The sequence below is a fragment of the Leptodactylus fuscus genome, chromosome 3 (genome assembly GCF_031893055.1).
Source record: "Leptodactylus fuscus isolate aLepFus1 chromosome 3, aLepFus1.hap2, whole genome shotgun sequence".
Taxonomy (NCBI): domain Eukaryota; kingdom Metazoa; phylum Chordata; class Amphibia; order Anura; family Leptodactylidae; genus Leptodactylus; species Leptodactylus fuscus.
The window spans coordinates 175,306,041-175,329,178 of NC_134267.1; the positions used below are offsets into that span (position 1 = coordinate 175,306,041).

At 41.1% G+C, this 23,138-nt stretch overlaps 1 protein-coding gene across 1 annotated transcript; it reads right to left on the minus strand.

Annotated features, from left to right (window-relative positions):
* Positions 1 to 13,064: 13,064 nt before the first annotated feature.
* SELENOT (selenoprotein T) lies at positions 13,065 to 22,769 on the minus strand. Its single transcript, XM_075268782.1, has 6 exons — positions 22,572 to 22,769; positions 20,038 to 20,148; positions 18,117 to 18,243; positions 17,086 to 17,173; positions 14,411 to 14,566; positions 13,065 to 13,727 (listed from the first exon to the last, which is right to left on the minus strand). Exons 1-5 carry the CDS (start codon positions 22,718 to 22,720, stop codon positions 14,439 to 14,441), a joined length of 603 nt encoding a protein of 200 aa, XP_075124883.1. The 5' UTR covers positions 22,721 to 22,769; the 3' UTR covers positions 13,065 to 13,727; positions 14,411 to 14,438.
* Positions 22,770 to 23,138: the final 369 nt, after the last annotated feature.

Here is a 23,138-nt window from a genome sequence, read left to right on the forward strand (position 1 = left end):
AGGGAAAGGAGAACTGAGAGTTCTTGAGGAAGAACAGAAGGGTCCAGAGGGAGAAAAGGTCTAGAGGGATGCCAGAGGAGGCTAGAAGGAGAACTGAGATGTCTGGAGGAAGAACAAAGGAACACTGGATGGGGCCCACAGAGTCTGATAGGGACAGAGGTATCTCTAGAGACAGAGGCCTTTGTAGAGGACAGCAGATTATTTCCTTCTCATTATTGAGAACCCTTGGCTGCAAGCCAAGGTTTCCATGTCTGGAGATCTCTGGAATTATCAGGTGTGAGATCTTTTGATCCAGCTGGACAACTCCAACGACAAAACTACAATATATATATATATATATATATATATATATATATATATATACTGTACATACAGTTACAGGCTGCAAAAGGACTACAATAATTTTACACTACAATAATGTGTAAAATTGGACCTATAAGTGGCCTTTATAATGGATAATAGACAATGTTTGAACAGTCTGAGTTTTTTGTCACAGACCAAACCTTCAGGTACATGCTATAAGGTATGATAGTTATATAGAACAGTGTCCAAAAAATTCAGGCCACTGTTTTGCAGCCGGCAGAGGTCACCACCATCTGATTGTAAACAATTGTACAAATCTATTGTGGTCATCTCCTATCAGCACATGGTGCCAAAAGCGTTTAATGGCTTTCAGTTTCCAAGGTGAGCAGAGAGTATTAGCTAAGTGATGCTTTTGTATTCTCCTTATAAATCTGCTGTGCAGGAGCTGTAGATGGAGTAAAGGACCAGAAGAGACAATATTTCACTCTGCCAGGAATGTTCTTTCAGTCCTAAAAGCTGCTGTATGTTTACATAGTGAATTGCATTGACCTGGCCTCAGGACATTAGTTTTCATGTAATTGTTTTCAGTTTTCTGATGTTTACCTGTTATCCTACTTTCATTGTGGATGAAGACAATTTACATCTAATGACCACAGCAAAACATCTCATAGACGTCTACCCTTGTAAGGTAGGTCTGAACTGATACAAAGAGAACATGGTGTCCAACACGATGACTAATGATGGCCACAGGAATGATTTCTCCCTCTTATTTATAGTCTAATACTTACATCTTGATCCATATCCATTATACATCATGCTATAACCTCACATAATTGTACTCGTATACAGATGTTTTACTATCATCTAAATAACTATTCATTATCTGCAACAGAAATTATCAGTAAATTTCCACTAACACAACAGGTTTAATTTCATTTAGGATATCCATAAAGCATTCTAGTGAAGCTGAACTAGTGGGTCCACATTAGAGAAGATTAGTTTGGGGGCAGCCCCGACCTTTATATATAATCTGGTTGAACGGAAGAGAAGATTAGTTTAGTTTTAGAAGCCTAAGGATTTGTTTTGGGCCGAACTTGTTAAGTAGAAACAGAAGTGAAATTCATATACTCTGGGGTCTCCATAGAAGAGGACTCAGAAAGAGCATCGCACACAGGTTCATGGGAGATGATTGGGTGGAATCCCAACTGATTTGCTTATCTCTATCAACCAACTGGCTCCCCCATTAAAGGGGCTCTATCAGCAAAATTATGCTGATAGAGCCCCACATATGCGTGAATAGCCTTTTTTGACTTTTAGGCTAGGGTCCTATGAGACATAAACGCTGCAGGTTTGCCTACGACGAAAACACTGTGGACATGCGGCGATTTCCATAACCATTGGAGTTTTGGAAATCACAGAATGTCAATTATACCTACAGAAACATCTGCGGTTTCCTTAAAGGCATAATTGAAGCAAAAAGTCTGCAAAGGTAACCTCTGCGAGCTTTCAGTCCAAAGTGCTGCGGGAAGAACCGCGATGCGTTGCTGAATTTCAAGCTGTTACAAGTTTTGCCTTTTTTTCAGGCATTTTTTCCAACAAAGAATTCTATACAAAAATGCTTGCAAAAAATACCCAGAACAAGCTACTATTGGCAAAAAAAAACCAAAACACCAAAGACCAAAAAAAAACTGCATAAAAGTGCAAAGAAACCTATGTATCAGAAAACCCTATTAAATCACTGGCTAAAAAAACTATTAGTCCTTAAATTTCCTTGATCCTGAGAGCCGGAGAAGCCTGCACAGACCCCAAGCAGTGGTAAACTTCCATACTCAATAAAAATTTGCTCTGCTCCAATCAGGAGAAATTCAAAGTGATAAGTAAAATGTAACTTTTATTGTCATCAAACAATTAAAACCTTACATCGTAACTCTGGAAGTAGATTATGTCATGATAAGCTATGCGTTTCGGTACAGACTAGTACTAGGGCCATGTAACGATGCAACTTTCTTAATTGTTTGATGACAATAAAAGTTACATTTTATTTATCACTTTGAATTTCTCCTGATTGGAGCAGAGCAAATTTTTATTGAGTACTAAAAAAACTATAGTGAAAAGAAAAAAACCTGCTTGTGATAGCAAAGTAAAAGTAGTGAGTTAGATAAAATACCCAACATGTTTTAAAAGGGTTTTCCAAACTCTGATATTCATGGCTTATCTTTAGGATAGGTCATCGATATTAGATCTGTGGGGTCCAAGTGTAGGTGCAGTAATACTATCCCATGGTATATGTTACAGCGCTGTAACACCTACACTCACTGCTACATTTTGTACGGCGAGTGAGCAGCACATCTCAGGGTTTCTGTAGGTATAATTGACATGCTGTAATTTCCAAGACCATATCGATTTTGCACGTTTGTGTGTATTTTCCTGCAATGTGTGGATGGGATTCACTAGAATCGCATCCACTTTGCAGGGACTGTAAAACGCCATGTGGGGTCAGGACCAGGGGTCTAAGCTAGCCTGGGTGACTAAAAACTACAGTCATTTACTCTAATCCATTGCTTTCAGTTTCACTGAGTGTGTTCCTGCTTCTTGCAAAGGATTCAGGGCTTAAATAGTGGATTACATCCTGCTCATTGCACCAGGTTGCATTTCTACACACATGCATGCACAAACAAGCCGTAGTGAGCAACATGTAAGTATTAGTACAGTATTTACCTCTTCTCTGATGCCCATCCCATTTTTTCTTGCTCTGGGGGCACATGACATCTCAGAAATGCACTCAGAGCAAAGAGTGGGACCAACCAGCTAGCTAAGTACTGAGCATATAATGTTTTTGGGGGGCAGTGATGGGGGCCACTGTGTAAGGAACACTGTATGAGGCCACTTTATTATTGTGATGGGGGCAATTATACTGTATTAGACATTCATGGGGGCCATTATACTGTATGGGGACAATGGTGGGGCCATTATATTTTATTGGTCAGTAATGGGGACATTTTATTGTACAGGAGCAGTGATGGGAGCCAATATCCTGTGTGGGGTACTAAACAGTATGGGACATTGTGGGAGAATATTAAAGGGGTTATGCACTATTCCAATATTGATGGCCTGTCCTTAGAATAGGCCATCAATATTACATCTGCAGCAGTGTGATAGCCAAGACTGCAGCGACTGGTAGTGTCAACATGCTGGAAGTTCAGGGTTTAGGTACTGCAGCACAGCTCCTGGCAAGTTAACATTATTGATTGCTGTGCTAACTTGGAACAGCTGATCTGCAGGGGTCCTAGCTGTCAGACCCTCACTGATGTAATATTGATATTCATGGCCTATCCTAAGGAAAATTTTCAAGGCAAGCTGTGCACGCCAGTCCTTTCCCCATTGGAAGCTTTTGTGGCACGCTATGTGCACTGCTCCTCCCTCCCCCCAAAATTTGCAAATATTTGTGTTCACTGACAGCAAGCAGTGAACACTGTGTACCGGACGTGTCTGTGATCACAGTCTGCTCTATGTGTATGTACAGTAGAGATAAGTCATCAGCACAGCAGCCTGTGCTGTACATACACATAGAGCAGACTGTGCACAGGGACACTTCTGGTGCACGGTGGAAGCTAATTATCATATGTATTCAAAATCTACTGAGGCAATTTACATACAAAAGGTATGTGGGGAATATAATTTCTAAAAGCCATGAAAGGAGTGCTTATCTAAAAATGACTTTTCCCAATGATAGAACCCCTTTAAGTCCAGGCTAACTAGGAGCTGTCACACAGGACCTGAGCGGCACCTTATTCTCTTAGGGGGCGTTCACACTACCGTCGGTGTCCGACATGTAGTGTCCGCTCAAAATCTGTCACGGACACTAGGAGCGGACACTAGATGTGTCCATGACACCTGTCATTCACTTGAATGGGCATCGGGTGCGTTCTTTTGCACTCCGTGCCCGTCCTTCCCTGTCCGCAAGAGAAGATGTCCGACGCACCCGATGCCCATTCAAGTGAATGACAGGTGTCACGGACACATCTAGTGTCCGCTCCTAGTGTCCGTGACAGATTTTGAGCGGACACTAGGAGCGGACACTACATGTCGGACACCGACGGTAGTGTGAACGCTCCCTTAGAGGTATATACCTTTTCATGAAATTGGTGCAATATACATCACTTCGATAACAATGGTGTATGTGTTGTCAATTTTGATGAATCTCCCTTAATGTAGATTAGAAAGTTGTACAATTTCTTACAATGGAATTGTATACTATGATCTTTGTCTACATAAATCTGGGAAAGGAGGTTAATATAAAGGGTTATCTGTCAAATGTTACTTTTATAAATTTATATAAATGACAATTAAATGTTTAAACAAAATCTGGATCTCATTTCATTTATTTTTCCATCACCTATACTACATCAGAAATGTCTCCCTGATATCGGTTCTGTTCGCACAGTTAGTAGCACACGAGAGTCACCGATCCCTGCATGATCTGCTGGAAACAAAGAACCTTCTGTAACTGCTGCCTGAGCTGATAAAATGCTGCTAAATGACCGCTCTATATTTGTTCAGATGATGTGTTACCTATATCCTGCTGCCATTTTTCCAACAATAAATCTTATATGAAATGTCAGGTTTTACTCATCATGAATATGCTATTTGTTTTAAACTTTTTTTTCCAATACAGTTACACCAAAATCAATACAATTTTATGTATAAATGTCATCAAGTGAGTCAGAAATCTTCATTCCTGATGAGTATTTTTTTTTAAATAAAAATACAATGTAATATTTTTGAAGGAGCCTGCTCCGAGACTAGTACAGATCAGCAATCTATACCAGACTTTTATGCACTTCTGATCTCCCCTCCTAAGGGTCATAGACCTCATTTCTTTAATGAATGGAAGAGTGATCTTGGGTTGGCTTTGTCTATTTCCCAATGTAGCTAGATATTGGAGTTTACACACCCCGCACTGCAAAATACTCTTACAGGATCTATTACTAAGGAAGTGATATCTGCATTGTACCGACAGTTATTACCCACCTACTTGGAGGATTTCCCAGACAAGACTAGGTAAAGGTGGGAGAGGGATGTTGGTGTGGTGGACAAGGAAACATGAGGAAACAAAGATTGAGTTGTTTGGTCATAAAAAAAGGCGTTATGCATGGCGTCCAAAAAAACAGCATTCCAAGAAAAACACTTGCTACCCACTGTAAAATTTGGTGGAGGTTCCATCATGCTTTGAGGCTGTGTGGCCAATGCCGGCATCGGGAATCTTGTTAAAGTTTAGGGTCGCATGGATTCCACTCAGTATCAGCAGATTCTTGAGAATAATGTTCAAGAATCAGTGACGCCGGGGATGGATATTTCAGCAAGACAATGATCCAAAACACCGCTCCAAATCGACTCAGGCATTCATGCAGAGGAACAATTACAATGTTCTGGAATGGCCATCCCAGTCCCCAGACCTGAATATCATTGAACATCTGTGGGATGATTTGAAGCGGGCTGTCCATGCTCGGCAACCATCAAACTTAACTGAACTTGAATTGTTTTGTAAAGAGGAATGGTCCAAAATACCTTCATCCAGGATCCAGGAACTGATTAAAAGCTACAGGAAGCGACTAGAGGCAAAAGGAGGCTCTACTAAATATTAATGTCACTTTTCTGTTGAGGTGCCCATACTTTTGCACCAGTCCAATTTTGGTTTAATGCATATTGCACATTTTCTGTTAGTACAATAAACCTCATTTCAATCCTGAAATATTACTGTGTCCATCAGATATTAGATATATCAAACTGAAATGGCTGTTGCAAATACCAAAATATTTAGAACTAAAAATGATTAAGATTAATAGGGGTGCCCAAACTTTTTCATAGGACTGTAGCCTTTCTAAAGGCTATGCAAGGATGTGCTTATCTAAAAATGACTTTTCCCAATGATAGAGCCCCTTTAATGTGTATCCTTGAACCATCTGTATCGATTCCTCATATGGACGCTACAGCACAAAAGTACAAAATAAAAACTTAGTCATAACCTGGATTTTTGACTATTAGGGTGCATTCACACTGAGTAAACGCTAGCTTATTTTGTAGAGTAAAATTACACTTGTAAATTTTGCTATCCCATTGACTTCAATGATATTTTTTTACAAGTGTAAAAATACGCCTGTAAAAAATACGCCTGTAAAAAATACGCCTGTAAAAATACGCCTGTAAAATGTCATTGAAGTCAATGGAATAGCAAAATTTACAAGTGTAATTTTCCTCTACAAAATAAGCTAGCGTTTACTCAGTGTGAATGCACCCTAAGTCAGTTCAGTGAATTACTTGCTCTTCTTGACCTTTGGCTCCATAAAAGTCTTTATTACATTATCCGTAGAAAAGCCATAGCTATAGGCATGAGAAGAACAAAATAAACTGCTTTGAATTCTATGGTTCTATATATCAGGATATAATTTAAAAAAAACGAAAACATATTTTCCTTAAAAGGTCTTAAAATTACATACAACTTCTGACGAACAACACGCAACAAATTATAACAAAAAGTAAGCCATATTAGAAGTAACAGTATCAGCAAGTGAACACCTGTAAACACAAAAGTTTAGGCAGTTTGCTGGTCTGGTGTAGGGTAACACAATGCTAAGGAGGAAAGACAGCAGTGAAACAAATTGTTGTAGTCCATCAATCTGAGATGAGTTTTAAGGACAATTTCAAGCAATTTGAAGTCCGTCATTCTATAGTAAACAAGATTATTCACAAGTGGAAAAACAAACAAACATTCATGTTGACAATCATTTCAATAGTGGATTTCTCAGCAAAATTCCCATGCAATGCTCATATAAATTGCAAAGAAACCAATAGCTACATCTGCAGGTCTCTGTTAACATGTTAAATATTCCAGTTCATGACAGTACAATTACAAAAGTGTGACTTTTTTAAGGGTTGCCAAGTGAAAACGTCTTCATTCTAAAAAGAACATGGCAGCAACGTTTAAGCCAGCGGTTCTCAACCTGTGGGTCGCGACCCCGGCGGGGGTAGAACGACCAAAACACAGGGGTCTCCTAAAGCCATCGGAAAATACATATTTCTGATGGCTTTAGCAGCTGAGAAGCCGTGCTATGTTTTGCAGCAGGGTAGATCCTAGTGGGCTGAAGGACCTGTGATGATGTCATGACCATGTGATCGGACTCTGTGGGCGGAGCTATTTAGTACAGTGCCGAGTTACACAGGAAGAGGAAACTGCAGTGAATGGAGACTAGAAGGTAAGAGAAGAGACAGCATGTGTAAGCAAGGGGTGGGAAGGGGATGCAAGCAGTGTGTGAGTATGATAGGAGGGGTTCAGGCTGTGTGTATGATAGTGGGGTTCAGACTGTGTATGAGCATGATAGGGGGGGTTCAGGTTGTGTGTGAGCATAATAGGGGGGTTCAAGCTGTGTGTGAGCGTGATAGGGGGTTCAGGCTGTGTGTGAGTAAGGGGAGGGGGGTTTCAGCAGATTTAGTGGAAGAGAGCTTTTGTGATTAATCACTATGTTTAAATTATGTTTGATTTGTAGCAATGAGAATACATAATGCATATCAGGTATTTACATTCCTAATCATAACTGTAGCAAAATTAAGGCCCGTTCACACGGGCAGAGAGGGGGCAGATTATGGCGCGAAATCCACGTCATAATCCACCCCCTCACAATGGAGGTCTATTTAGACCGCCAGGCTGCCGCTCACGGAAAAAAATAATCGGGCTGCCCTTCAGGCGGATTCCGTGGCTCAGTGAGCCGTGGCGTCCACCTGGCGGCAGCAACCTCCGGAGTCGGCCCATTAATTTGAGCCGACTCCGGGGGGAAGCCGTGACAGTCGTGGCGTGTTTTGACCTGAGAGTGATGCGGCTCCTCGCGTCACTCTCAGTGCCTAAATCCGCTATAAATCTGCTATACCGCCCCCTGTGTGAACTAGCCCTTACAGTTATGAAGTAGTCACCAAAATTATTTTTTGGTTTAGGGTCACTGCAACATGAGGAACTGTATTGCGGGTCACGGCATTAGAAAGGTTGAGAACCACTGGTTTAAGCAAACCAAAAGACTTCCATAAGAACAATTAGACAGACAAGGCCAGTCCCAACTATGAAATTCTCTGTAGACCAAAGACTTCTAGTTTCAAATGTTATTCCATCAACAGCTAAAGCTTGGCTGAAACTGGGTCATGCAAAAGGACAATGATCCCAAAAAGAACACCAATGAATCTACAACAGAATGGCTGAAAAAGAAAAGAATCACAGTGTTGTAATGGTGCAGTCCAAGTCCAGACCTGAACCCAAACCCCAAATGTTAATGATCTGAAGCAATGCTGTACAGAAGAATGGGCCAGAATTACTCCGCAATGATGAAAAGCCAGAAAGAAAGCCATTACCTACAGTTATTGCTGCTAAATGTGGTTCAGTTCTACTTTCCTCCAGTTTGATTCATTATGGTGACAATACCATGACAGGATACTGCTAATCTTAAAGCATGAGACCTTGTGTCCAATAAAAATGAGGTCACAACTTTTTGCTAACACTCTAAAAATTTAAAAAACAAAACAAAACAAAAAAACCCTCAATAGACAGGAGCATAACCAACATCACTCTACTTGTCCATGGTTTCTAGAATGATGAACCTGGTGACCGGGATAGCAGAGATAGCATCCACTCATAGATGTAACATGTTTATAGTAGATTTTATTGGTTTTAATTATTAGCTTGAGCCTTTATCTACTGAAGAGACAAGAAGACGTAAATGTCATCCATTTAATTTTTCACATGAATGTAGTCAATAGAGATTTATGACTTAGCAACCTTGCAAGGGAACAGGGAGCAATAAAGAGGCTGATCATAGATGTCCCATCTGATGTTCTGGTGACAGCATCATAGGGTATTTGACATGGTAAGATAAAGAAAATGAATGATGCTTGGCTTTTCTAAGAATCTTATGCAAACTCCAGGCTTCAGAAATACTTACATGGAATCTGTTAATATTATTCTGTCGCCTCACTGTTTGTGGCTGTAACATCAGTCTTATAACATTGCACATAGTAGAGATGTACAACGATAATCTAAGACATCTAAAGTTATTAGTGACCATATTTAGAGGTGACTTTTTGTATTCTGATGCTGAAACCTGTCACCATTGTTTATCCTCCTGTAGGCAAAAAAAACAGGAAAACCCAACATGTGTTTATGAGATATTGATCTGGTTTTATGGTGCTTCATAGTAACCAGATGTACAAAATGTGGAAAAGACGATAGGTAATGATGTCAATGGGGCCGGGGGCTTCCAGTAAAGCTGTAAACAAGGATGGATTATTTTCCTGTCCAGTTGTTTTATTTATACCAAGTCATATACTGCCCTTCTCTTTGTTTATTGGACCCAGCAAGTGTCTTATGTCTGTCTGTCCCTATTACACCTACATGACAGCGTTTCAATAGCTATAATTGACATACTGCTTTTCCGCTGCGGAAATTTTTCTGCAATCTGTGGATGGGATTAGCCAAAATCCCATCCACTTTGCAGGTACTATAATATGCAGCGTTTTTTGCAGTCATCAAAATGCCACGTAATCACAATGTGGGACCCCGGCCTTAAGGTGTCTGACTGCTTCTACATTGCTTGCTGGAGTCTTTTCATATTAAGTTATAATGTGTATTTAGCTAAGGCTATGATCACATCTGCAGTAGAGGTTGTCAGGAGCCTCAGTGATAGGCTTTTGCCACTGAGTGGCCATCGTGCAATGGATTTGCTAGGAGCATACAGATATCAAACAGCCATAACCTCCTGGCACAGTAACTTTCCACCTTTGTGCTTTAAAACCAAAGACCGCTGTTCCCCCATTCTGTACGTAGTGATCCCATCATAGCCTCCTCTATAGTAACACACTACAAATTAGTGCAGGAGTGGTAGGGAAACCTGAGGGACAAGTATAGCCGCATGATCCTTCACTCACTGCCAAGTTATGAACTGCATCAATGTCTGCAGGTGCTGGACGCTGACAGAATGGGGGTGCCATGATCACTAGTTAGAGTACATGGCACAGAGGTGGGAAATACTACGTAGGGCACAAACTATGTGAGGGTAACAAAACATATAATACCATATGGGGCCACTAATGGGCTATAGGGGGCATTAATAGGGCAATTTACTGTGTATAGAGGACACTAAGGAACATTGTACGATCTGTAAGGGGTCCTGGTATTCTACTGCTCCAACAGAGCAACCAATGCACACACATTTGGCCAGGCTCACATAGCTGTAATGCTGAGGTAATCTATTCTGCGTATTACCGCTGCAAGACTGGTTATAATAACTTTTATACAGGGGTCAACAGCATAATTGCATACCACAGAGTACCTCATTCTTGATTTTTTTTTTTTTATTATTTAAGAAGCACACCGAACAAAAAGGTTGCCTACCTCTGTTGTAGTGTATACTGTTACGATGGAAGCCACACAAAAATCACAAGGCTGTTACAACGCTAGAATAAAATCTCATATTATTTGCACTGTATTGCATAAGCAGTGGGCCAGCCTTTATAAGTATTATGATGCTACTTTATCACTCAACATCACTGAGGAGAATGAGAACACATTCCCAACATAAAGGTTGGACGCATGGGCTGCACTGTACTGGGAACGCTACATCTAATAACTAGTTAATGCCCTCTGCTGGTGACATGGAGATACATATGTAGAAATCGTTTATGAGTATATCTGACTCCAGAATGTCTTGTCTGATCAATTGCTTCACATTCTACGTCAAGAAAGCTTCCTAGTCTACAGTGAGGCAAGTATGGTGAAGAGGGTGACATGTAACTGCTTATTTCATGCATATACCTGCACTCTGATAGTTTTAGTATACAGGATACCCTATGAAAGTCTGCGTCTTATTCTTTTAGATTGCACTAGATATTTTGTCAAGACCGAGACCAGCAAATTACAACTTAATTCTTCCCATATCTGAAGATCAGTCACAACACCAATGGTCAGCACTGGACGGAGCAGGAGGAGTCAAAAAAAAAATCCTCTGTTATCTTACAGTTGTTTAAGATGCTCATAAGAAGCTTCTATTCTCTTCCTGATCTAATTTTGTCTGGTGTCATCTGAAGGTCATTTGGACTCTTGTCTTGGGGGTGCTAAAGTCTCTTTTCTGCTGTTTCTTTCTTTCTCCAGAACTAGTGAAGCTGTGTCTCCAGCTGTCAGCCAACAATTATTGAATCAGATCTGGGCTGTTGAAAGGCAAGAGTCTGGTTTGGGTCACAAAATTGCCTTCATGGGCCAGTGTCAGATGTCCATTATATGGCCACAAGACCTAGACTGTCTGTGGGCATAAGCTAACATACAAAGCCATCCACAACCTGTCCCCTCCATATATCTCTGACCTAATCTCCCGCTACCTGCCCACATGTAATTGCTGATCCTCCAAAGACCTGCTACTCCACTCCATGAAAAGACAGACTTATTCAGGAAGGTCTACAACACCTGATAACACTACTGTCACCACACAGTCTGAACAGTCTCTACCCTCATCTACTGTCTTTATCCCTCTTTCCTCATAGATTGTAAGTCCTTGCAGTTAGGGCCCTCAATCCCACTGTGCCAGCAGGTCAATGTTCGTTTTGTGTACTGTTTGTAAGCCTTCAAATGTACAGCACCATGGAATATAATGTACATCACCATTGAATTAATGGTGCTCTATAAATAACGAATAACGCAGATTTCCAAGATTACCACTGTCAATCTGACCTTCAGTTGATCACTTTTAGAGGTTTTACGGTGCAGTCATCCAATTTTCCTCCTATATAGAGCTGTGTGTGTCACTAGTGGACCAACTACATCTTAAATATATTTTCCAGGCCCCAAATGGATTTTTCAAATTGACCTTATCCATCATGATTAGTGTTAAGCGAATAGTATTCGAATCATAGATTCGAATACCTCCGCTCCCATAGGAATGCATGGGAACGCTGATCGCATAGGGGTTAAGCGCTGGCCGGCACCACCTTCAACGTAATCCTATGGAAGCGAGGTATTCGAAACTAGGATTCGAATAGTATTTGCTCAACACTAATCATGATATAAATACTCAGCTGTTGCAGATGCACACCTTTAACAACCACATGCGTATGCGCACTCAATGTAACCACTTTCAGGTGACCATCCATAACTGCACAAAGCGTTTTTTTGATGGAGAGATTGTCTAAAAGATGTTGGTCTGTATTCATAGTATACCGTGGAATTGAAAATCTGCTTCAGGAAATCAGGTTTACATACAAGGATACAGTCTTCTGAAAGAGGTAGCCCTCTATCTGTTGGAATTTGGTGGATGAATTAGTCTTTGGTAGAGATGAGCGAGTACTGTTCGGATCAGCCGATTCGAACAGCACGCTCGCATAGAAATGAATGGACGTAGCCGGCACGCGGGGGGTTAAGCGGCCAGCCGACGTCAAAGCGGAAGTACCAGGTGCATCCATTCATTTCTATGGAGCGTGCTGTTCGGATCGGCTGATCTGAACAGTACTCGCTCATCTCTAGTCTTTGGATAACATTTGTACAACTTGCAACAGAAAAAAAAAAAAAAAATCTGAAAAAGTCAACCTTATGATGTCAGCAGTTCACTACCATTATGGCATCTTGTAGTGCTTTTTATCACAACCTGTTACCTGCCAGAGAAGAGAGAGACTGTAGAGTTCCTCACAGGTTTAGTTGGAATATACACATATAATACATATGGAGGCCACACATCGTCTGATGTTTTACTGTAATGGTAGGTTTATTTAACTTAATCTGCATCATCTGTAAAGAGGACTAGTATAAAGGCTCAGTTTAAAAACTCTACATTAACTCGAATACAACAGAACAGCTCAATCTTTCTTAAACAGTCACCGATATATATTCATTGCCGATAAATCTGTTTATAATTTAGAATAACTTAGTGATCTGCAATATAATCTTATTATACAGAACATCAATAGAACTAAACAACGCTAACATTTGAGGATTGTTGGAGTCCTTTCTTTTTAGAGTGTCACTTTAAACTATAAAAAGAACAGATTCTTATAAAAATTAGATATCAAAGACAAAAATCTGAGGACAAAGAAAATGAGAAAACCTATTCCAACACTGTAAATGATGAATATAAAACAAGGGTTAATGCCAGCATTATGTGACGTATGGAACAATGAAAGAATGGCTGTAAAATAAGAGGGTTGAATCTACACAGAATTTCATTGCACTGTGTCTGTAAAACTCCACAAGATGGCAGCACTCAGAAAAAATCTTGCATGTAGAACTTCAAAAAGGTACAACGAGATGGCAGAGACATCCAGCTTGCACTAACATGAACTGTCTTCAGAGCAGGCCTTCATAAACACCATCGCCGCTGACACCTTCATAGAAGTCCACGTCATGCCTGGAAGGATTACAAATATACAGGTTCATCAAAGCCATCACTAGAATATCATATTCACAGAATCCGCTATAGACATATAGCATCCAACCCCATGACAGAGAACCAGCTGTAAGAATTTGACTATATTGTGGATAACAAAATGGGATAGACTTTTGAAAGTCTGAAAAAAAAAAAAAAAAAAAAAAGTCTATTGTCCATAGCAACAAATCACTCGCAGCTTTCCTGCGTGTTTTTAGTTCAATCTTATGGGAAACTCCATGTAGCTGTAAAGGATGTTATTACAGTACAGGCATTACTGCATGAGCACTACAGTGGGGAGGGGGATATCTGCAAGGGGCACCAACGTCTGAGTGCTATGGAGCTTTGCTATAGCCTGAGGTTTTTAGACTGATGCTCATGAATGAAAGCAAGACAACAACTTAGGAAATATCTTTAAAACTCTGCAAAATGTGGAATTACTTATATTTGCAAAAATGATTAATTATCTACAAATTTAAAAATGGTTACATTCATGGGAATAGCCCTTTAATGTAGCACAGACCACTAACAGGTATGCACAAACACCAAAAACAGATTACTTAAGAAAATCTTAAGTTTATTGCAGGGAATGCTGAATTCCCTCTTTTTATATTCTACTATAGTATTCCAGTATAAGAAACCCCTTTTGCTTACACATCACTTACAATATTAATCTGGTGCTGGAAAATGTGGCTATGAACGGTGGTGGTTGGGAATCGCATCCATGTGAACATTTAACTTCATTTCATTATCAATAATTTGGACAAGCTGCTGCATTGATGGGAGATGACCAGATTCTAGCTTTGACCACACAGGTACATCTGGAAGATAAAAAACAGCACAAAATAGAACATAGGCAAGAGACAACTACAACAGGATTTTATTAGACAAACATGAATGATGAAGCTGCTGCCAAAGCAAATAAAGTTATGGGATGTATCGAGAGGCATAGATTCTCCAGACAAGAGCATAGTTATGCCTCTATACAAATCACTGGTATGGCCACACAGACTATTGTGCGCAGCCTTGGACCCCCTGTATATAAGGACTTAACTGCACTAGAGTGCAGAGAAGGGGACCAAGACAGATTAACAAACTTGGGGTTATTCAATTTATCAAATAACAATGTACAAATACATGAAGGGGCAGCTCATAGAACTTTCTAATGATCTTTTTGCATCTAGGCCAGTGAGTGACAAGGGGATATCCTCTACGTCTGAAGGAGAGAAAGTTTCACCAACATCTTCACTAGACTATAGAACTCATTGCCAAAGGATGTGATTAATTCACTGTGCTACTTCAAAAAGAGCCTGGATGTTTTTCTTGAATGGAAAAATATTATAGGTTATGGGTTTTAGATTTTTGATAAAGACAAGTTGATCCAGGGTTTATATGGATTGCCGAATTTATAGTCAGGAAGGAAAATTTCCCCCCACTTTGGGGTAGTTGACATCAGCTTGATATTTTTTTTGCCTTCCTCTGGATCAATACTGTAGGGTGTAGGTTGGACTTGATGGACCTGTGTCTTTATTATGTAACTACAAATGAGCTCTTTACAACCGCAGTAACAATTATAATTCAACCCTCTGCCACGTAAGACAAAGCACCATCTACTAGGGAGAATATGAAGAAACCACTCCAGCTCTCCATACACTAGAACTACGGATCTAGGCTATTTCAGAAATTTTTTTGGCTCATGTTTGCCTGCGAGTGGAAACTGTTTGGATGACAAATCAGCAATCTCTGCTTTGATACATGACCTGGTCTTCTGTAGGTGGGGGTGTATTTTCCAAGTATTTCCAACCATACAAACAATGACCAAAATGGAGAACACTATCTGTAGCAGCAGCTCTCGTTAAATTGGGTCACCAAAAAAAAAATAAAATAAAAAAAGTCTAAAGAGGATTTACAATTTTTCTCTTTTGCCATTTTATAACAATATCAGTTAGGTACATTAGTGACGGTCAGAACCTCACTACATTATAGCCGAACGAGGCAACAAATTCTATTCCCGTGACCAATCCAGGAAGGAATACAGCCATGTTAATAGTTTTAATAAGATTGGAAGCTAGGACTTCACTACACTGCAGTTGTAGCACTAGAAAGGGTCACAACAGAGCCTTAAAGGGAGTGTTTCCGCAAGAAAACTGTAATCAAAGTAATGACAATACCTTGTGGAGCTCCTTACACACTTGCCAATAAGCATTGCGCTTACATTACTGAGGAAAAATCCACTTTTATTCATACACAAATTAAGTGGAACAGGCTTTAGGGGCGATTCTCATCTTCCGTGGACTTTGCTCTGACCTATAGGATTACAACCCTAAAAGCTCCCAATCCTTTGAATGACAGCTTTGGGGAAAGCTAGGCAGCAGTTAGATCAGTGATGTTCTAGATAATGGACTTGTAATGCTGAATAATAAAGTGTGCAAGAAACACTATAAGGTAGTGTGACTACGATTCTCCTGTTGATAGACTTCCCTTAAGAGATTAAGTTAAGGGAGATCCAGAAACTACGACCCCCCCCCCCCCCACACACACACACACCAGAATATGCCCCCCGTTGGTGCGTGTTCTGAAACAGGCTGCCACAGATACTTTTTCACAGGCTGGCCAAAAGGAGGAAGATTTGCTCACTGGGGGAGAGGAAGGTCCGTTTATATGTAATGTAGGACTAATATTTCCTTCCTCCTATAGTAACAGCTTCCTCAAATAATGGTTTTGCTAGGTTTGGTAAAACTAAAATGACTACAAAAAATAAAATCTATCTCTAAATGTCACTGAGAAGAGGTCAGAATGCTGAGGGAAGATGCCAGAATATTTGTTTCCCTACTCCATTATCTAAGCTAATCTGCCCAATAATTCTACATTAGGGACACACCAATTACCTTACACTCTGAGCACAGGTGACATATATATTTTATGATACATAGGCTGCATTTTTTACAATGACCTAGTGGTTAAGTTTTGATTCTACGGCTCCAGTTGTCACTTACGACAGCCTGAGGACAGGAGTACAAAGTGTTAAATGGTTACTTATTCATATCTTATTCTGTAGGCGCAGTGATAGTCCGTGACTTCTCTGTGCAAAGGTTAACCAGTGTAGGAAAAGCTCTATACCCACAGCACCAGCCGTATATTTACTGGGGGTCAGTACAAGGTTGTATTGTCCAGTGTTATTGGTCAGCTAAAGCTACAGAACAAACTCAAAGTGAAGCAGACCTCAGCCCATACAACATACATAAGTAGAAAAGCTTTTTATTTACAACCGCACCATGAAAATGGTCTACATGCAAATTGCTTATGAGCCACAGAACTGGGAGAAAAGTATAACATTTACCATTCAAAGTGATCTCAAAGGCTCCGGTGGACATACACTGGTTCTCAATCATGTTGCTCAGGAAGAAAACCATCATGCAGGCATAGACCTAGTATGGAACAATGAGAGGACAGAATATCAATAACCAAGCAAAGTAAAATAGAGGTAATGTTCACTTTACCATTAGGTCTCATTCACACGGGGCAAGAGGGGGTGGATTTTGACGTGGAATCCACCTCAAAATATGCCTCCTCACAATCTATGTAGACCGCTAGCGTTCTTTTTTTTCCACTAGCAGTTTGTTCCTGCTGGTGGAAAAGAGAAGCAAGCTGCCCTTTCTTCAGGCGGATTCAGCCGCGGTGTCCGCCTCGCGACAGCACCCTCCGGACTAGGCCCATTCATTTGGGCCTAATCCGGAGCAGAAAGCCGCAAGGGAAGGTGTTCACACAGATCCCCGTGTGAACTAAGCCTAAGAGAATGAAACAGAAATTCTGAACCAAAACACAGTGGTGTAGATTTACCAATACTGTCTAAGGCTGAATGATAAAATTGGTGCATCTTTATACATTTAGTCTAAGTTTACACCACCTAACAGTTGGCTTAGTTTTCACCAAAAAAAAAAACCAAAACACTATCCAACATTTTGATGCAATTTTGACAAACAGTGTTGCATCCTAAGCTCCGCTACTTGTAAAGGAAACCAAAAATGTCAAACAGTTTAAAAAAAAAAAAAAAAAAGTGGTATACAGAATATAACCTAGTTTTTTTTGCACTAACTATACCAGAACACTTATGCAAGACTTGCTTAGTAAAAAGGAAGTCACTTTTTATGTTAATGTATTAGCAAACACTTCAATACTTTGTGCAGTGCTTGGAGACTGGTTCCTTGGATGCATAGAACAAGATGATGTAACTGCCAGCAATAGATTTATATAACAAGCAATGTAACATGGAGAAATCCATAGCTCATTCCCTAGGCATACACATTAACAATCAGCAATCATACAGAATGTCTCCACTACAATAGAGATCTGATTATTAATATCACCAACCTTATTTTCTTGTCCCCACTGCCAAAGACCTGGGGCTTGCATGCCGAAAAACGCAAAGGGATCTTTTCCAACAATTATTAAGCCTATTAATACTAGCTTGAAGATTGACAGGAACGAAGCAATGTGTCTAAGAATAAGAAGAACATGTTACTTCAACAATACTAGGCTCAAAAATTGAATATGGAGATTTACGGTGTATAAAACTAGCATACTGGAAGATTATGGGCACAACAGGCAGCTTTGCAAGTAAGGTTAAATCAGGAGTCAGCAACCTACGGCGCTCGAGCTGCTTTGACACTACAACTTACAACGTGCTCCATTCACTTCCATGGGAGATCCAAGAACAGCACAACAAGTATGCAGGCTGGGCGTTGTAATTTTACAACAGCTAGAGTGCTGAGTGCAGTAAAATTCACGCTGCGGACACGCGGCGATTTCCAAAACCAGCGTGGAAAAAAGTAAAAAAGCCAGCTCCCATTACACCTATTGCCTTATTTACTTCCAAATTTTATTTATATATATATATATATATATATATATATATATATATATATATATATCTATATATATTAGATATAGGGATATATCTAATATATAGTGTTTATCACTGTAATGTGCACTGTAACATGGTGTAGACACATTAATATGCTTGGAGTTGGTGGTAGAGAACCTTTCAAGAAGAAAAGGATCAAGAGACTTAATGCTTAAAGGATTTATCCAGGTTTAGAAAAAAAGGTCTGATTTTTCTCAGAAACAGCACTGCCCTTGCCCATGTTGAATATTGCCACTCAGCACCCTTTACTTCTTCATGGGAGAGATGAAATACCAGATACTGTGCATGGACATGTGTAGCATTGTTTCTTATAGGGACAGCGAGCGACAAAAATAAATAAAAATGTTAAATCAAAGTAAACACAACCCCCTGCAATGGCCCTTGACACACAGAAAAGGAAACACATACAATGGTGAGGAAGTGGCCGGATGTACAAGTCGATCATAATTTCTAGGCTTTATCGGGCCAGTAACAAGTGAACACACCAGGGGAGCTTTAGGAAACTAGAGCAAATAAAAAAAGTGCACCATTTTCTTATGACATCCAGATTTCTCAGAGGCCATTTGGGTAATGACAGCAGCAAGCTTAGGGAGTGCCATGGAAAATTGTTCCACTTTATTCTTGCACTAGAAAGATGAACAACTAGAAGACAGGTTAAAGCAAACCTGTCAGGTCGATTTAGGTGGCTAAACCATGCACAGGTCCCTACAGACCTGTAGTTTAGTGTCCCAAATCTCCCTGTTGTAATGCAATCCACGGTAGCATGAAAAATAAAATAAGTTTGTACTTACCTAGAGAAGAGTCAGAAGAGTCTCATCGGACTCATCGCTGGTGTTCCCGATGCCTGCACCGTCCTTCAATAAAGCCGAGGATGTACACCCCGGCTTCATTGTGCCAGAGGTTTGGGGCATGCACACTGAAGCTGAGGTGTACTCCTCTGGCTCGATTGAATTGTGCCAGTGCGAGGAGAACAGCAACAGGGTGAGTATAAAAGTGCTTTTTTTTTTTTTAATATAATATTTTTAATACAGCCATGAATTACATTATAAAAGGGAGATTTGGGAAACTAAACGTCTGTTCCATAAGGACCTGTGGATGTTTTAGTGTCCCAAATTGCCCTAACAGATTCCCTTTAAGGCAAATTCCTTAACTTGCGGAAATGCAGTAGGAAAACAAACAAACAAAAAAAAACATAAAAAAATACAACCCCCCCCCCACTGTGCTTTACAGTAACAAAGTGAATAATCTCATCCATTCATTGCAGAAAAGCCGCATTTTCAAGATCGCAGCATGTTAACTTTTGCTACGGAATCACAATTGTTTCCCTATATATTTAACAGAACTCAATGAAATACACAAATTACTTACCTATAAAGGGGATGGGGAAGATAATTCTCTCCTTCGATGCGGATGTCTGGGTACCGCTGGCTGATAACCCGCATGTACTCTTCAAACACCCGCCGGTATCCTCAGGAAATACTGCAGAGAGAATAAAGGTTTAGTCACTCAGGCGGCATGTACACACATTCAGCAAGACCTCAACACATGACGTATATAAAATGCAGAGCCACGTTTCCATACTTGAATTCAAAGCCCTTGGAGGTACACCCTGTACTTCAACCATTTCCTTGTAAATATGTAAATGAGGCTCATCTTGCACTATAATGGTGCCCAACATGTCCCCTACAATGGCTTTACCTTTAACTAAACCAGCAGCTGGTGTGTGCTTGCTGCACAGAGGCATGTAGACTCATTTACATACATGACATTAACACTAGTGTTTATCACCCCTTAAAATGGTCATTGGATACATACCGGCTATCAGGTGCATATGACAATAATGAAGGATTGCCACTACTGCCATAACTGTGATAATGGCACAGCAGGGTAAAGGAGGCTGTATGGCTCTATACTACAGGTGCATGAAGCTATACGCCCCTAGAAGCACTGCTTAGTATATACGACATCCAAGAGTGTGTCATGGTTAACATCGATGGGTCCATTATAATGGCTCTTCGCAAAACTATGATAACGGAGATTCTGTTTAATTCTAACATCTGGCTTCTGTCCACATCACACTATCTGTCACAGGATTTGGTGCAGTAGCTCCGCTAGTATTTTCAAGACTTATCTGAAAATATATTACTAGGATTAAAGCAGAGATGCAAAGCCAAACACAGCTGATGGGAGAGAGCAGCAAGGTACCAGACATTACTAGAAGGGGCTAGGGTGGTCATTGAGTGTGGGGCGTCTTTATACTATCATAACTGCTGAGGCCCCCACCAGACAGATTAATGCCGAATGCTTCATTCACACTTGCGCCTGGTGTCCGTCCACTTTCAAACTGTTTAAAAAAAAAACGGTTCGGTACAAAAAGGATTCCAAACGGTTACACAGCAGATACCCAAATCTGGCTTTTTAGACGGATAGTCAATGTGTGTGTCAAAAAAAAAACCAAAAAAAAAAAAAACCCACACAGATCGCTTGTTCATTTTTGACAATTTTTTTTTCCACCTGTGGATTGTTTTAAAAATTCATTGAAATGAATTGGTTTTTAAACAAACCGTTTCCAAATAGTTTTTCTAATCTTAAAGCAGATTCAAGACAGATGGATACCAGGCGCAAGTATGAACAAAGCATTACAGAGAACAAAAAGAAAAAAAAAAAGAAAAAAAAAAGTGGAGGACAAACAACATAAAGTGTCAAAATATTATATGCAAGTCAGCCAACCCCAGGGACTGTGTTAGGGTGAAACCCTGAACACTAAAGTACCAACATATCCTACTAGTGATATAATACAATCCAGATGCATAGCATAAATAAAAATAATCTCTCTTAGCAAAACCTGTTTCCGGGCAAACTGAGTATGGCTGCCATTAGACACTTTAGGGGTTATCGCTCAGCTTTCCCAATAAACCTGAAAAGCAAAGGCTTAGGCTGGTCTTACACGGCCGTAATGTAAGTCCGCAATTGGGGGCTTTCAATTGCGGACGATTTGAAGACACATTATATTCAATGTGGCCTCTTACACCACCGGATATTTTATCTATGATGTGGCCGGCCGCAACCGCGGTCCACAATTTATAGGACATGTCGGTAATGGCCGTGAATTGCGGCACTGCACGGACTCGCCCATAGAACTCTATGGGCGAGTGCGGCAGGACACAGACATCTGCGGAGCCTATGTTGCCGATCAGCAACTTGCGGACCGTACATTCAATACGGTCGTGTAAGACCAGCCTGAAAGGGGCTGGAATACTGCACAATTATAAGCCCCCCCCCCCCAATCAGGTGATCAGCATCTCAGCTAATACTGCCATGACAAGCCTAACAGGTCACATACAGACCCCCCCCCCCCCTCACATGATGGCTATTTATGACCAACAATGCATGGGCCTAGGATCCTCAAAAGCAGCTTCTGTGTCTCTATGTTCCCTAATATGAACAGCCCCTTTAAGACATTGCACATATCACCACTGATCTGGCTGAGGACTCTGTAAGAGCCATTACATCAGCAGGTGTCACAACAGGCCATAGTGATGTAACCCGTGCCCTGAGATTTCCTCCTAACGATGTGCTCGGTAGCAGCCATTTTGTAGCATCAGCCAGCACCCCCTGCTGCCATGACAGGAGGACCCGGGCACCCTCCGGGGCACTGCACCCTCCCCTGTCACACATGACACAGACCGTGGACGCCTCCACACCCGGTCTATTCAGCACATGGCGTCCCCGGAGCAGCCATTACTCAGCAGAGCACCGTGCTGCCCCCAACCCATCACTACGCCGCTAGATCCCCAGACGCAAGGTGACCCCGCAGCAGTCACACAGGACTATACTAGGAGCGGGCGCTATGTGTCCCCCGGCCGGGCAGCACTGCACACACCCGGCCATGTCAAACTCACCATATCTGAAACTTGAGGAGCGGCCCAGCCGTGTACTGCATCCTCAGCTTCTTGCTCGGGACACCGTTCCCGTCCGCCGAAGCAGCGCTCAGTACAGCGGCCAGGACGCCGCTCACCAGCAGCAGCCACGGAAAGCAGCGACCAGCCATCCTAGAGTGGCCTCCGCAACTACAGACAGAGCCGGGTACAGCCCTATATGACGTAGCGACGTAGTCGCTGAGAAGCGTGCGCTACAGGCGACGTGGTCAGCCATAACTAGTGAGGGCAGCGTGCCAATACTACGTCAGCGCGGGATGGGCTGGACTTACTTCTTCATACAGGGCCTTTCTTGAAGCCATGCGGCATCGTCATATTACTGCACAACCTAGTATATTACCCTGCCGGGTATTTGGGAAAACCTGCGCTAGTCGGTACTATCACAAATTGAACAGTGTAAAGCCTTATACACAAGCCCTTCACAATTATAATAGGGGAGGAACGAGTTTTAGAATTGCTTACCTGTGCAGTTTCCGTGATGGTTGCCAGAATAGCCTTGTTTACACAAGCCTGCAGTTTTGCAAAGAGAGA